Source organism: Neoarius graeffei, chromosome 9, assembly GCF_027579695.1.
Source record: "Neoarius graeffei isolate fNeoGra1 chromosome 9, fNeoGra1.pri, whole genome shotgun sequence".
Classification (NCBI taxonomy): domain Eukaryota; kingdom Metazoa; phylum Chordata; class Actinopteri; order Siluriformes; family Ariidae; genus Neoarius; species Neoarius graeffei.
The window spans coordinates 38,010,234-38,025,402 of NC_083577.1; the positions used below are offsets into that span (position 1 = coordinate 38,010,234).

General features: G+C 39.8%; 1 protein-coding gene across 1 annotated transcript; it reads left to right on the forward strand.

Annotated features, from left to right (window-relative positions):
- The first annotated feature begins 232 nt into the window (after nt 1-232).
- gja5a (gap junction protein, alpha 5a) lies at nt 233-12,731 on the forward strand. The gene is made up of 2 exons (XM_060928681.1): nt 233-466; nt 10,714-12,731. Exon 2 carries the CDS (start codon nt 10,754-10,756, stop codon nt 11,972-11,974), a length of 1,221 nt encoding a protein of 406 aa, XP_060784664.1. The 5' UTR covers nt 233-466; nt 10,714-10,753; the 3' UTR covers nt 11,975-12,731.
- Nucleotides 12,732-15,169: the final 2,438 nt, after the last annotated feature.

The window sequence follows — 15,169 nt, forward strand, 5'->3', positions numbered from 1 at the left end:
ACTGTGGTATTCTTCTCACCAAAGTAAAGTGTCAGCAAGAAGAGTGGGGCAAGAGAAGGAGGAAGAGAAGAGGGAGGAGGATGTGTGTGTGCTTGTGTATGTCCTGGGCAAAGGGGAGGGGGTGTTGCATGGGGGGTGGTGATAGGAAACACTCCCAGAGATGGCCCAGTATTTCTCTGTTTGCCCCACACTCATGCCCTCATTCCCACAAGTCTAGGAGAGTGTGTCACAAGCTTCAGAGCAGAAGGAGCAACTTATCATCACCAGAGACACATACGCATATCTGCAGATCTTTACAGAGTGCATCATTGTCCATCATACCCAGCAGGCACCATCGGGCCAGAGCCCCAAGTACCCCGGAGCAGCAGGATAAGGACTTTCCTCCTCATCCTCAGGAAACGAGAGCAGGGACGCTGAGCTGCTCTCATACACACTCATCTATTTTATTGAGACATCAGTGGGACAGGTAATGATGAGCTCCTCTTCTATAGTCTTAGGGGTTGCGTATGTCAAATGGTCCCTGCTGTTTCTTAAACACACTTTGAGCTGCTGCAGAGTGAATAGAGCAGATGGGAAATGTCAGAGTGGCTGGGAAAAGATTAGAGATTAAAGGCTCGTCCTCTGAAGCAATGTAAAATCATATGTGTTTCTCTATATATAGTTGTAGTTTCAGCCTTGTGGAAATTAGAATATGGGAAAAAACACATAGAGCTCTGAAAAAATAGATGAAAAATGTAAAAGGTTTCACAAATAATCTAAATGGGTGTTGTGTACTAAGTGTTTCTTACTTTTGCACAATGCTTAGCTGTGTCATTTTTTTTTCTCACATTTCCATATCATTCTGGACTGTTTTATAGCACCTTTTGAAAAATCAATAGCATAACCTGCTGGGAAAGTCTCACTAAAGTTTGTGAAAGTGTTAAACTTTAACACATTTAAGAGTCTAAAGTTAGGATCGCAGAATGATCCTAATATATGAAGATACAAAAGCGGTTTAAAATATGCATATTTGCTTAATAGCACTTATGCACCTTAACCCTCCAAGCAAGTTACATTTATGAGGTGTTACATAGAAAAGTTGCCGTATATTAACATACAAATTAATCCTACCCTGGTGAAAAATAAATGTACTTTATTGTATTTAAAGTATATTCATATTTTCAATAGTATATTGAAAATGTACTTACACAAATTGTACTTTTTGTAAATATATAAAAAGTAGACTAACATCACGCTTTCATGCTAACACTTTTAACACACTTTAAAATAATTATGCTATATTACACTTTATAGAAATATATTATACTAAAATATACTTTAAGTGAAAGTTATGTGTAATTTAGCACATAAAAGTACACTAAATACACTTCAAGTTGCACTTTTCTACAATTTAATTACAATTAAAATATATTTAGTACAAAATTAGTTGTTCCAAAATAGCATGCCTCAAGTTAACTAATCATAAACACACTTGAAGTATATTGATGATTAGTGTGGCTTCAAGTACACAAAAGTATGCTAAATTTTAGTACACTTAGCACATTTATTTTTCACCAGGGTAACTAACACCCTTGCTCTATACCATTTCTATGCATTACCGCAAAGTGTCTGAGTTTCTATATAACGCAGGACTGTACATGGTACCATTATTTACCATTAATACCCCTTTTAGTTGCAGTAAGTCAGCACATGTCTCCTATCTCCCTATTTTTCTTATGCATGGCAATCCATCACAAGCGTATACATAGTGGATTACCAAAGTTTGCTTTTTGTGTACAAAGAGCGTAAACCACTTCCTATCACACTCTAGTGTTAATATTCACAGTCTGTCCACTTAGTTTATGTAGCTTTAATCCATTAATTTTTTTTTTAATTGGCTCTAACGGCAACATCACAGTGGACTCGGGCATGGTCAGTCATTGTTAGAAACACTGAGGCAATTGAATTTAAAGACTCTTCCTCTAAAAACAGTATAAAATCAGTGTGTATATGTGTTTGATGGTGTATAAGTTCTAAAATCATCCACAATTTAATAATATGTAAACGGCTGCATAAAACATACATTTTGGGGAGCATAAGTGAATATTAGTCAGTGTTTGTTATTCTATATGTTATATTTATTGCAGTAAGATCTAGGCATTATAAGGTTTTAAGCCTTTGAAAAATTAGCTAACGTTAAAATAAAATATGCTATATACATGAAAAAAAGTTGTATCAGCTTTCACGTATCTTAAAAGTGAGGATTTGTCAGGCAGAACCTTGTAAATCAAAAGTGTAAATCATAACAGCGGTTTGAGATTTCTTTCATTAATACAAAACACAAGTTCAATCTCCTGACTTTAACGGCAGATTTGATTTTGACGGCAGATTATAAGCAGTACACTAAACTATTTACGCTATGTCTCTTTTGCGATAATTGCGAATGCTGTACATGTTCGCTGGTATTTAATAGTTGGAAGGAGTCTCTTTAACTGTACTGTAGATCCGTGTTCAGAGTTAGCAGAGAGCATGACTGAACCTCCTTTTAAGGTCATTATTCACTTAGTTACCTGACAAGCACAAGTAGATTATCCTTTAAATGTTGTGAGGAAAGCTACAAGGCTATCTGTGTGACAAGCAGCAATGATGTTTGTTTATTTATTTAGAGTTTTTGGGGGCGGTGGCAGTCTATCTCAGTCTCACAGATACACTTTTAGCTTTTCATCCTCGTCCCAGACACTGGGGTGGGGGACAGCATTAAACATTCTGTCTTGAACAACTGCTATCTTTTTTCAGTCTCTATCACCACCGTGTGCAGGTTCAAATATGAAACCATCTTTACTCACAGCTCACAGGTTTATGCTGTAGTTGGAAGTGATGATGGTGTGTAGTATCCAGTAACAGAGAGTTATTTATGGGTATAGAATAAGCTCAGGGCCTTCCTACAGCTGTCATAGTTCATGTAACTGATTCTCTGTTGCTTCAAGCTGTTTGAAATCATCCTCAATCAGGGCAGCTCAAAGCTATAGGAGTATGACTGCTTAAGTAATAGATGTGGGATATTCAGTTACTGGTCCAGCTCAGTACCTTAGGAATATAAAATCAGCCAGATCAATCAGACTATCACCTTGATACAATTCACACTGCATCATGGTAAGTAAGTGTGATGGCAGTCAGTGGTGTGACACTGGTCGTCTCTGGTTTGAGGGAATGGGCTTATGTAAATATTTATCCTTAGCTGGTAGAGGTAGGGGCCATGTATGGACGCGACAGAGCCTCTTATGGTTTCAGCATCAGCGTACCCACGGCAACATCAGTGCTTTGAGGAAAACCAGCAAGGCAAGACATGCCAGCACAGCCTGGCACCTTCACAGAGCGTTACCGGAACGTTCTCAGCTTGCTTAACCTGGGGAGGGTATAGGGTGGTGTGTTATTCTTAAGTTTATTTTTGTTATTACGATCACTTGACAGTGACATATTCATAGAGAACACAGCGTGTTCAGAGGTTCATCCAGGTTAAAACTGACACTCAGTCATAAGTGTCAATAGATATATGTTTTACAAGATTCAAAATTGCACAAGTCTCCTTGTGCCTCTGTAAAACACATAACAAAAGTTGATATGGCAAGACAAGCCTGCTTCTTTGATAGACACTGCTTTTCTTTCTTTCTCCTGCATCTTCTTAAAAGCTAAAAAGTTTAAAGCTTAATATTTTGGTCAAGCATTAAAAACATCATGCAGTTCACTAGAATCATATATACAGTGCTATTTATAATATATAGTAGATAAAAATCTTCTCTTTCTTCTCTGGTGGGCTCAAGATTCCCAAAGCCAAGCGTCTGTGATTTAAAATATGGCTTTACAAATTTTTCCAGCACAGTTTCTTTATACATCATACACCATACATGACTTACTGCTCAGTGCACTCTCTGGCATTACTTACGCACATATACAGGGCATTCCGCCTCGAGTGTTAGTGCCCACATCCATAAAAGGCTCAATATCATCATGTCATCATCATTTAACATCAGGCTAAACCTAACAATATCACTTACAGTTATACACAAAAACACGTACACTCAGTCAATTACTCTTTAAAACATGTAAGCTAACAAAGTTCATCATCATGTTTTATTATGAATATGAATAGAAGCTCTCGTTTCTGCTAAATCCTTATTTACATGCTGCTAAGTAAATTAAAAATAATAATAATAATAATAATTTTAAAAAAAACAGGAGAATGTTTTGCTCATCAAAAAGATCATAACACAGGAACATCAAGTAGTGGGTGGCACGGTGGTGTAAGTGGTTAGTGCTGTCGCCTCACAGCAAGAAGGTTCTGGGGTTGAACCCAGCGGCTGTCGAGGGCCTTTCTGTGTGGAGTTTGCGTGTTCTCTGCGTGCATTTGCTCCGGGTGCTCCGGTTTCCCCCGCACTCCAAAGACATGCGGTTAGGTTAATATGGGACGGCCTTGGGCTGAGATGCCCTTGAGCGAGGCACCTAACTCCCAACTGCTCCCCGGGCGCTGTTAGCATGGCTGCCCACTGCTCTGGGTATGTGTGTGTGCTTATTGCTCACTTGCGTGTTCACTCTTTCAGATGGGTTAAATGCAGAGAGGAAATTTCACAAGTGTGTGATGAATAAAGTTGTGCTTTCTTTTTCTTTCAATTCAGCCTTCATCAATATCCACACAAACAATCCTGATTATCTCTCTTCCTTTTTTGCTTTACAGTTTACAAATAGAGCCTGATTTTATCAGATGATCATCAAAGAGTCTAATTAGAAGATGTAAACAGTCTCCCTTCCCCTTAGGTTATTGTACAAAAATGTGTGTGTGTGCTGTTTTCATTGTTCAACTAGCTGACTACCTCTGTGTGTGTGTGTGTGTGTGTGTGTGTGTGTGTGTGTGTGTGTGTGTGTGTCTTGGCCTCCTATTGTTCATATTTTGAAGAAAACAGCATATTTAGTGACCCTTGCCTGAAACACCTCATAAATGCCTGGTGATAAGGTTCAGCTGTCTGGTGGAATGTCAGATGCATTGTCTTGGCATGATAAAATATTATTACATCAAGTGACCCGCTATGTACCCCTGAAACACCCCCCCCCCCCCCCCCCCCACACACACACACACACACACACTATGGGAAAAAAGGAAAGAGAGCTGGTTATCCTTTCACACTGTGACTCCTGTGAGAGCTAATCGAGAGGAAATCATATTGTTTGAAATTGCTTCCTAAGAGAAGAAGAAAAGGATGATGTAAAAGAAAAAGCGGAGACAGAAGGGAAAAGGGAGAGGGTAAGACGGAGACTGTAATGCCAATGATTCAGATGGGTATTTCCGTCCCATTGCTGTTTTCCAAGTGTCTAACATTCTGTTCCCACCAAGGCCATTCCAAACGAACACACACACACACACACACACACACACACACACACACACACACACACACACACTTGACTTTGTTAAGCTCCATCAGACCCTGTGCCATTATAGTGGCCTTCATGATTCATTCAGTTGGATGCATTAAGAGGAAGTCCACTGGTTTGTTGTTAGAGATTCCTGAGTAATCAGAGTTTTTCCTACTGAGTTTCACATGGAGAGAAAAGGAATGGCTTAATATAGATAAAATCAAAGCAAACTTTCATCTGAACATTGCATCAAATATTAGTTTTGCGCTGTTATGAGACTAACAAGGAAAGGAAACTTACAGCTTTTATTTTATCATCATGCAATCTGTCACAGGCTCAGGTATACCATTTCTACCTAAACAGTTGCTTAAAATAAAAATGTAAAAAATCAAATGTAAACTGTGTTATCATACAAATGACTTCCAACATAACTTTAGCCCCCTTCAAACTCTGGGCCTGCCAGATTTTATTTGCAAGGAGTGCTCTGAGGAAACAAAAATGCATGGTTTAGGCTTCAAGATGGCTGCTACTGGTTGTTTGTAGCTCTGCATGAAAGAAAGAAAGAAAGAAAGAAAGAAAGAAAGAAAGAAAGAAAGAAAGAAAGACAACAACCATACCATGTCTGATCAGTGTTATGTGAGCTAAATGGAAATTGTTCATCTTTAGCTGAACTATCACTTTAATTACTTTAAACAATAAGTAGTAATTATGCATAATTAAATAATATTAAATAATCTGTGATGGTTTAAGCATCGTCAATATTTTTAAGCTGCCTTTGTCCATCTAGTAGTGAAATAACAAGATCAAGAGTAAATGTTAAAGTTAGACGGCCTTTCGAGTTCATAAAATCGGTGAAATTTAGTTCCCTCTGAAATTTGGTCATTGTGATATATTTTTATTTCTGCAATATCTAAAATCCAGGCCATTCTGTGGCTAGGAAGTTATTTAATTTGAGGAGATTCCCCTAGCAAATAATGTGCATGAAATCGCTCGCTTCACGCAGTCAAGCAGACAGAGGAAGTATGTGTGTGCATGCACAGGTTTACCTTCTTCTTCTTCTTTTGGGTTTTACAGCAGCTGGCATCCAGTGTTGCATTACCTCCATCTACAGGTTTACCTTGACCGTGCACTGACGGTTACATCATTCTGTCGCTAAACGAACAGCTGATCACACCGAGGTGCTCGCTGACCGCTAATATTTATTAGTTTGGTCCTGCGTTTCCATTCCTTCACAGGATAACATCATTTCTTCTCGCTTTCCATTGTAGAGACTGTAGTCGGTCTTTCATGTTTTATTCGCAGACTCACATCCTCCATTTTTCTCTCCTGGTTCAAATTTTTATCCCACAATGCCTTGTGCAAACAGGGAAAGCCCACCACATGATACATGACATAGTATCTTGAATTGCGTCATGATGAAGCAGGCAAAAATAGTGGAGAATTTAGGGCCACATGGCCTTAAATTCATTAATTGTTCTATTTTAAAAATAATAATAATAAAATTGGAAGTCTGTGATTTGAATTCAGTAGCTTTCCGTCCACTAAACCAAAATAATTTTGGGAATTTTTTTTTTTATGACCTACACTTGAAAAATCTGGAAGGCGGTCTACTTTTAAACTCTCCTGGTTTTGTTTCTATTTTTACTGATAAGGACACTATGCTTAAGATGAATAAATGCTGTGTAGTTGAAAAGGCCATTCTCCACATACAGTTTCAATCATTAAACCTAACTTCTCATAAAGTGGTGCATTTAAAACTGCTGTGTGCTTTTAGTGGCTTTCAGTGCATATTAGCATGCTATCTGCCATTATTTTATTGCTGGGCCCTGTGCCATTAAAACTTGTGAAAGCACATCAGCATTGGACATTAATTCTGGTATTAAGGAAATTCCTTCTGTCATAAATTGGTGCTTGGGGCCTCAGAAACATTTCAGATAGCATTGTTCTGCAGATCCTTCTGTTTTTCTCCGACTGTTTTATATGGCATTGCAACAATGCCTTAATTGAGGTTGAAGGATGGATCTCATAGAGCCAGCTGCATGCATGCATGTGGTTAATTTCCATCCCAGCTACCGCATACAGAGGGCCTGTTAATACATACAGCTTTAATTTCTTTTTCAGTAATTATATTTTATTTGTGACTTGCGGAGCTTTGCACATCTAAACATTTAATTTCAACTAAACATATCTTCAAACACACTTTCACAGTCTCCTTAGTTAATTGTTATCAAGTTTGAGATAAGAAATCTTGTGTAAGTGCAAACAACATACTTGAAATATTGCTCAGCTGCGCTTTGTGTTGGTCAATGATTAGGTTCAGCATCTTAATGACTCAGACTGTTTTGAGATGTGACTGCAGTACAAATGTATGAAAGAGCCTCTGAAAGCTGACTCCATATTTGGGTTTAGCTAAAGCAAGGGTTTAGTACAGGACAGATGTGAGGTGGCAGTTTAAAGTGCATATCCTGGACCAAATTCGTTTTTTTTTTTTCTATGAAAGAATGTCCCTTTACACACTCATCCAGAAGGGTAATTTTGCACAAGGCCATCTGTCTACAGCAGAAAAAAATAAAATAACAAAACGCGTCGGGAAAAATCCCAAGGGAGTCTGGAGCCAGATTCGTGACGTCACCTGCAGAAGCGCCAGCAGGCTGCGTGAGCTTGCACAGTTTCAGTGCACAGCCTGTGTAGACCAAGTTTAGCAGCTAGCGATTTTGTATTGAAATATGGAATTGTCACCTGAGCACAATGTGGGAAACGATGAGTACTAATCCCATCAAGATTGGTGTTGCTACACCCTCCTACGATACGATCTGTTAACCATTTTAATAATTACGTGATAACGTTGAAGAAATTTGCAGAAAACCACCAGGTCGTTTTCTCATAAACAATCCAGCGCTGACGTAGGATTCAGAGGGAGGCGTCCCGCATGCGACGTCACGAAAAATCAGTGTTTCTTAGGAAATCCAAATGCCAAGTTTTTTCAGAGGCGGACCAATTCGCCTCAAATGGCTTGATTTCAACTGATTTTTTCTGGTATTGCGCAAGGTAAAAGAATTGCACAAAATGCAAAATGTGACAGATATTTGACCAAAGTTTAATATAAAATAGGAGAATTACATTGATCTTGCTCCTGAATTTACCCGTGATATGCACTTTAAAGCATGCATGTAACACTGAAACACACATATGCTCGTAGGAATGCGTGCACATACACATGCAACATGAGCACTCATATTTACAAATGGGACAGTAAACCATTTGTGATTATAATAAGTCTTTAATATTCATAGGATTTCAAAAATACCACAGAAAAACAATACAATGCAGGACTGCCATTCAATGGATTTTACCTTTTCCTCATTTCTGTTAATATTTTTTCTGCCTAGGAAATGAGCTCTGCCCCAAGGAAAAACACAGTTGTGCAACTCCACCCTTTTATCTTAAAAGGCAACACAAAATGCATACGTAATTTCAGGGGTGAGGGAGAAAAAAGGGCCCGCCAATGTTTTCATTGTAATTGTGATTTGGCTCACAGGCAGAAGAGAGAGGAAAAAAATCTTATTGTGACATAAATTTTACATGTGCTCACTATATCGTGACATTCTTTTCTTCACATAAGCCCATGGAGTCAGCATGCATGCTGAACCATGATACAAGTAAGGGCCTTGCTGAAGTAGCAGCTTCACAGGATTTTAATGTGAAAAAAAAAATACATTAAATGCTATCTATATTAATGGCGGGCGGCACGGTGGTGTACTGTAGTGGTTAGCACTGTCACCTCACAGCAAGAAGGTTTTGGGTTCGAGCCCAGTGGCTGACGAGGACCTTTCTGTGTGGAGTTTGCATGTTCTCTCTGTGTCTGCGTGGGTTTCATCCAAAGACATGCAGGTTAGGTTAACTGGTGACTCTAAATTGACTGTAGGTGTGAATGTGAGTGTGAATGGTTGTCTGTGTCTATGTGTCAGCCCTGTGATGACCTGGCGACTTGTCCAGGGTGTACCCCGCCTTTCGCCCGTAGTCAGCTGGGATAGGCTCCAGCTTGCCTGCGACCCTGTAGAACAGGATAAAGCTGCTACAGATAATGAGATGAGATGAGATAATGGATAGATATCTTAATAACAATATTTGTGTAAAATATTTAATAGTAGTCTTTACCATATTTGGTAGTTTTTAGTAGTTTTTATAAGTAACACTGACAACATCCATGAACATTAGACACTGGTTCTTTTTCTGTATTTTTATTTGATGATATCTCACTAAATTAGATTACAAGATTTACTCTTTAATGTATAATTTTTAAAAAATGACATGAATAATTTATATGTCACATATCTGTCTCTACATATATGTGATTAAATCCAGTTTCCCAGGCATTGCAGACAGAACGATTTAGAGAAAGATTGTTATTATGCACTTGTTCAAATGGCATTAATATTTCCACTATTTCATTTTCTCAAATGTATCTCATTCTTATATATATATATATATATATATATATATATATATATATATATATATACTGGAAAAGAAAAAAGGTCAGATGGTATGGAGACAGCTGCACTGTTGACTAAAAGGGTCACCCTCTCTGGGGTTTGGATCAGTTATGCAGGGGGGCAATTCCCATACCCCTGGCATCATCCTCCTGTGACCTGTCCTGCCAAGACCACAGAAGCCAGCCCTCACCCAACTTGACCATGAATTGACTAGGGATAAGCATGCCAGGATTAAAAACATTCATCCCACTGTGCCTTTACTGTGGGCTGTGCACGCTTTCACTGACACACACTTAACATACATGCACAACATATCTATAGTATGGTCTTACAGGGTCTGACAGATGGAGCCAGGTGAAGTTATACAAATGCTGTGGGGGATTAAGAAGCTAGTTCAAAAGATCTGGGATTGTTGGGAGACAACTAAATGTGGTATGTGTAAGAGAAACTTTGGCCAAAGTTTATTGGTTAGTTTAGTGATATATGTATATATCATTATTTACAGTATATGTACACAAGCCCAACATAAGGTGTTAGACCTTAGGGGTCATTGTACCTTTGAGTGTCAGTTTTCATTATCTGTATTTTGCAAAACAAAAATGTGATCATACAACAGCCTTTTTTCTGATGGTGTGCATAATCCTAAAATAAATGGCAGAGCCAAGGCATATTAGTGCCACCTACAGATTGAATTAAATAGAGTAAGAAGAATTGAACAAATAACACATGCCAGGTCATATCTAGCTTTGGTGCTGCTTCCCTGTCTCCATACAGGCAATGTTCATTGAAGATACTAAACAGAGCTACGTTTTTCTCATTTTTCTCCTAGAAGCAGTCAGAGGGAGCAGAAGTATAGACATTGAGGAACCATGGGGGACTGGAGTCTCCTTGGAAATTTCCTGGAGGAGGTGCAGGAGCACTCTACCTCAGTGGGGAAGGTTTGGCTCACCATCCTTTTTATCTTCCGGATCCTGGTCCTGGGTACAGCGGCTGAGTCGTCTTGGGGTGATGAGCAGTCCGATTTCATGTGTGACACCCAACAGCCTGGTTGCACCAATGTCTGCTATGACCGTGCCTTCCCCATTGCCCACATCCGCTACTGGGTGCTACAAATCGTCTTTGTCTCCACACCCTCACTTATCTACATGGGCCATGCCATGCACACTGTGCGCTTGGAGGAGAAACGACGGCGACAAGAGCAGGAGCGTGAGGCAGATGAGGGAAGAGGGGAACCAGGAAATGGTGAGAAAGAGTACCTGGAGCAGAAAGCTTCTGAAACACCAGCCAAGATTCGCCTAAAAGGTGCACTGCTACAGACTTATGTATTGAGCATCTTGATCCGCTTGGTCATGGAAGTGACTTTCATTGTGATCCAGTATATGATATATGGTATCTTTTTGAAGGCATTGTACCACTGCGATACATTGCCATGTCCCAACCCAGTCAACTGCTACATGTCACGGCCTACAGAGAAGAACGTCTTCATTGTGTTCATGCTGGTGGTGGCAGCCGTGTCCCTATTTCTCAGTGTTTTGGAGCTTTATCACCTTGGCTGGAAGCAGTGCAGGAGATGCTTCCAGAAATATGCTGAGAGCCGTGCCATTAACAGCAACAGTGAAACCAACAGCAAAAGCGGCAAAGCTGTTTCTGCATCCATGGCACCTAACTTTCCAAACAGCTCCCAGTCACATCCTACCAAGAACTGCACCCCACCTCCAGATTTTAACCAGTGTTTAGTATCAGGAAGAGGATCACCCTCACCTGGACATGTTCATCACCATGTTCATTCCATCCACTCAAGCTACCAACCTTTCACCAACCACTTGGCCCACCAGCAGAACTCAGCCAACCTGGCCACTGAGCGACACTGCCGGCATAGCCAAGATGACCTGGGGACAGGGGAGGATTTCTTGAGGATGAACTATGATCATCGACCAGCAATTGTGGCTTGTGGAAACAGCCCTGCTGAAGTGCTACCCAGTGCTCCTTCCACACCAACTTCCAATGGCAGCTTCATCAGAGACAAACACCGCTTAAGTAAAACTAGTGGCTCCAGTAGCAGTAAAACACGGCCTGACCTAACAGTGTGATCAGGGTGTGGCCAGATCCCAGTGTATAGTGGTGAAGGAAGATTTTGGGTATATGTACACTATATGGCCAAAAGTATGTGGACACCATATGTGGGTCATTCATGTTACCACAAATTTGAAATGACACATTTGTCTCACATGCTGTATCATTATGATTTACCTTCATTGGAACTATAACCTAAACTTTTTCCAGCATGTGTGCAATGCTTCTGTACACAAATCGAGGTCCATGAAAACATGGTTTGCTAAGGTTGGAGTGGGAAAACTCAAATGATCTACACAGAACCCTGACCTCAACCCCACTGACCACTTTTGGGATGAACTGGAAAGCCAACTGCACCCCAGGCCTTCTTGCCAAACATTGGTTCCTGATCTCACTAATGCTCTTGTGGCTGAATGAACACAAATCCCCACAGCCACATTGTAAAATGTAGTAGAAAGCCTACCCAGAAGAGTGGAGGTTATTATAACAGTAAAGGGGAACAACATCTGGAATGGGAGGTTCAACAAGCACATATAGGCATGACTGTCAGGTGTCTACTTACTTTTGGCCATATAGCATAAGTATGTGTACATTCTAAAAATCGCTGGGCCAAAAATAACAATTTAGGTCCATTTGGAAACCCAGTGCTGGATGCAATACAAACTGACCAAGTAAGGCTAGGTTAGGATGTTGACCCAGCATGCCAATTTGCTTCTATTTAAGATCAGATTTTATTCATCCTGATGGGAAATTAGGGTAAAAAATAACTACATTGCTGGGCTGTAGGCACCAACTTTTGCTTAAACATTGAAATCAGATTTCTGGGTCATTTTATGACTTCACATCTCAAGTATTATGTTTTCAATTAAATCTGATTTTCAAATGAAAAATATTAACTCATATCCATGGACATTTTGAAATCATCAGCGATGAACATAAACTCATAAGAATTGTACAAATAATTATTTTACAAAGTTAAACTAAATCAGAAATAAAAGTTAAACAAAAAAGCTTCCATGTCTTGCAAATGCAACTGATTTCTTATACTTCAATCTTTTTCTGATTGCTGCTCTCAGCAGGCACAGTTAAAAAAAAATTCCAGAAAACAAACAAATCTTGGAAAAATATTGGAAAAATAACCCAGCATTTTTAGAGTGTCTCATCTCATTATCTCTAGCCACTTTATCCTGTTCTACAGGGTCACAGGCAAGCTGAAGCCTATCCCAGCTGACTACGGGCGAAAGGCAGGGTACACCCTGGACAAGTCGCCAGGTCATCACAGGGCTGACACATAGACACAGACAACCATTCACACTCACATTCACACCTACGGTCAATTTAGAGTCACCAGTTAACCTAACCTGCATGTCTTTGGACTGTGGGGGAAACCGGAGCACTCGGAGGAAACCCACGCGGACACGGGGAGAACATGCAAACTCTGCACAGAAAGGCCCTCGCCAGCCACGGGGCTCGAACCCGGACCTTCTTGCTGTGAGGCGACAGCGCTAACCACTACACCACCGTGCTGCCCATTTTTAGAGTGTATATGCCTGAAACTCTTTGTTAGTACTACTTTGTTATATAAGGAGTGCCTTAAAATGCCATTAGGAGTAGACAATAATAGTAAAGATAGAGATCAGGAAGGAGAGGGAATCTGTATCAGAGTACCTTATTTGGTTTCACTGAAACTGCTGTATTGTATTAGAAGTAGGAATAAGACCAAGTAATTGAAGTTACAGAGGGTTTGTATGGGAAAGTAAATGAGAGGACAGATGGATTTGTAATGTATAAATCAAAGCGCTCCATCCTAATAATCTAAAATGACACTTCAGTCAGATCAAGACTGTGAAAAGGGACCTCAAACCCTTAGGGAATGGAGTGTTGTGCTACTGTGAATGTCAAAGAGACAAATTTGCTTGATCACAGGTTTTTGCTCCTTCAGGTCTCAAGCCATTAGTTTCCTAAAAAAATACTCATACCTTAACTGAACAGTACAATCAAACAATGAATAATCTAGTGCACATACAACCGCATTTCCAGAAAAGTTGGGACACTAAACTGTAAATAAAAGCATAATACAATAATTTGCATTATATTTCATTGAAAATAGTACAAAGACAACATATCAAATGTAGAAACAGAAAATTTTTAATGTTTTTTGAAAAATATATGCTCGTTTTGAATTTGATATCAGCAACACATTTCAAAAAAGTTGAGAAAGGGCCACGTTTACCACTGTGTTGCATCATCTCTACTTTTAACAACACTCTGTAAACGTTTGGGAACTGAGGAGACAAATTCCTGGAGTTTTGAAAGAGAAATGTTGTCCCATTCTTGCCTGATATACAATTTCAGTTACCCAATAGTTTGGGGTCTCCTTTGTTGTATTTTGCGCTTCATAATGCACCAAATGTTTTAAATGGGAGACAGGTTAGACTGCAGGCAAGCCAGTTTAGCACCTGGACTCTTTTAATACGGAGCCCTGCAGTTTTAATATGTGCAGAAAGCGGTTTGGCATTGTCTTGAAAGTAGGAAGACCTTCCCTGGAAAAGATTTTGTCTGGATAGCAGCATATTGCTCTGAAACGTGTATACAGTATATCATTCAGCATTAATGATGCCTTCCCAGATGTACAAGCGACCCATGTCATGTGCACTAGTGCACCCTCATACCATCACAGATGTTAGCTTTTGAACTGTGCACTGACAACAAGCTGGATGGTCCCTCTCCTCTTTAGCCTGGAGGACGTGGTGTCCATGATTTCTAAAAAGAATTTCTACTTTTGATTCATCAGACCTCAGGACAATTTTCCACTTCGCCTCAGTCCATCGTAAAAGAGTTCAGGCCCAGAGAAGGTGGCGGTGTTTCTGGAAATTGTTTATATCTGGTTTTAACTTGCATTTGTGGATGCAGTAATGAACTGTTTTCATAAACGATGGTTTTCTGAAGTGTTCCTGAGCCCATACAGTGATTTCCATGAGAGACACGTGTCTGCTTTTAATGCAGTGTCGCCTGAGGGCCTGAAGATCACAGGCATCCAATGTCAGTTTTCAGCCTTGTCTCTTGCGTACAGAGATTTCTCCAGATTCTCTGAATCTTTTAATGATATTATGTACCGTAGATGATGTGATTCCCAAATTCTTTGCAATTTTACATTGAGGAACGTTATTCTTAAATTGTTGCACTGTTTGCCCACACAGTCTTTCACAGAG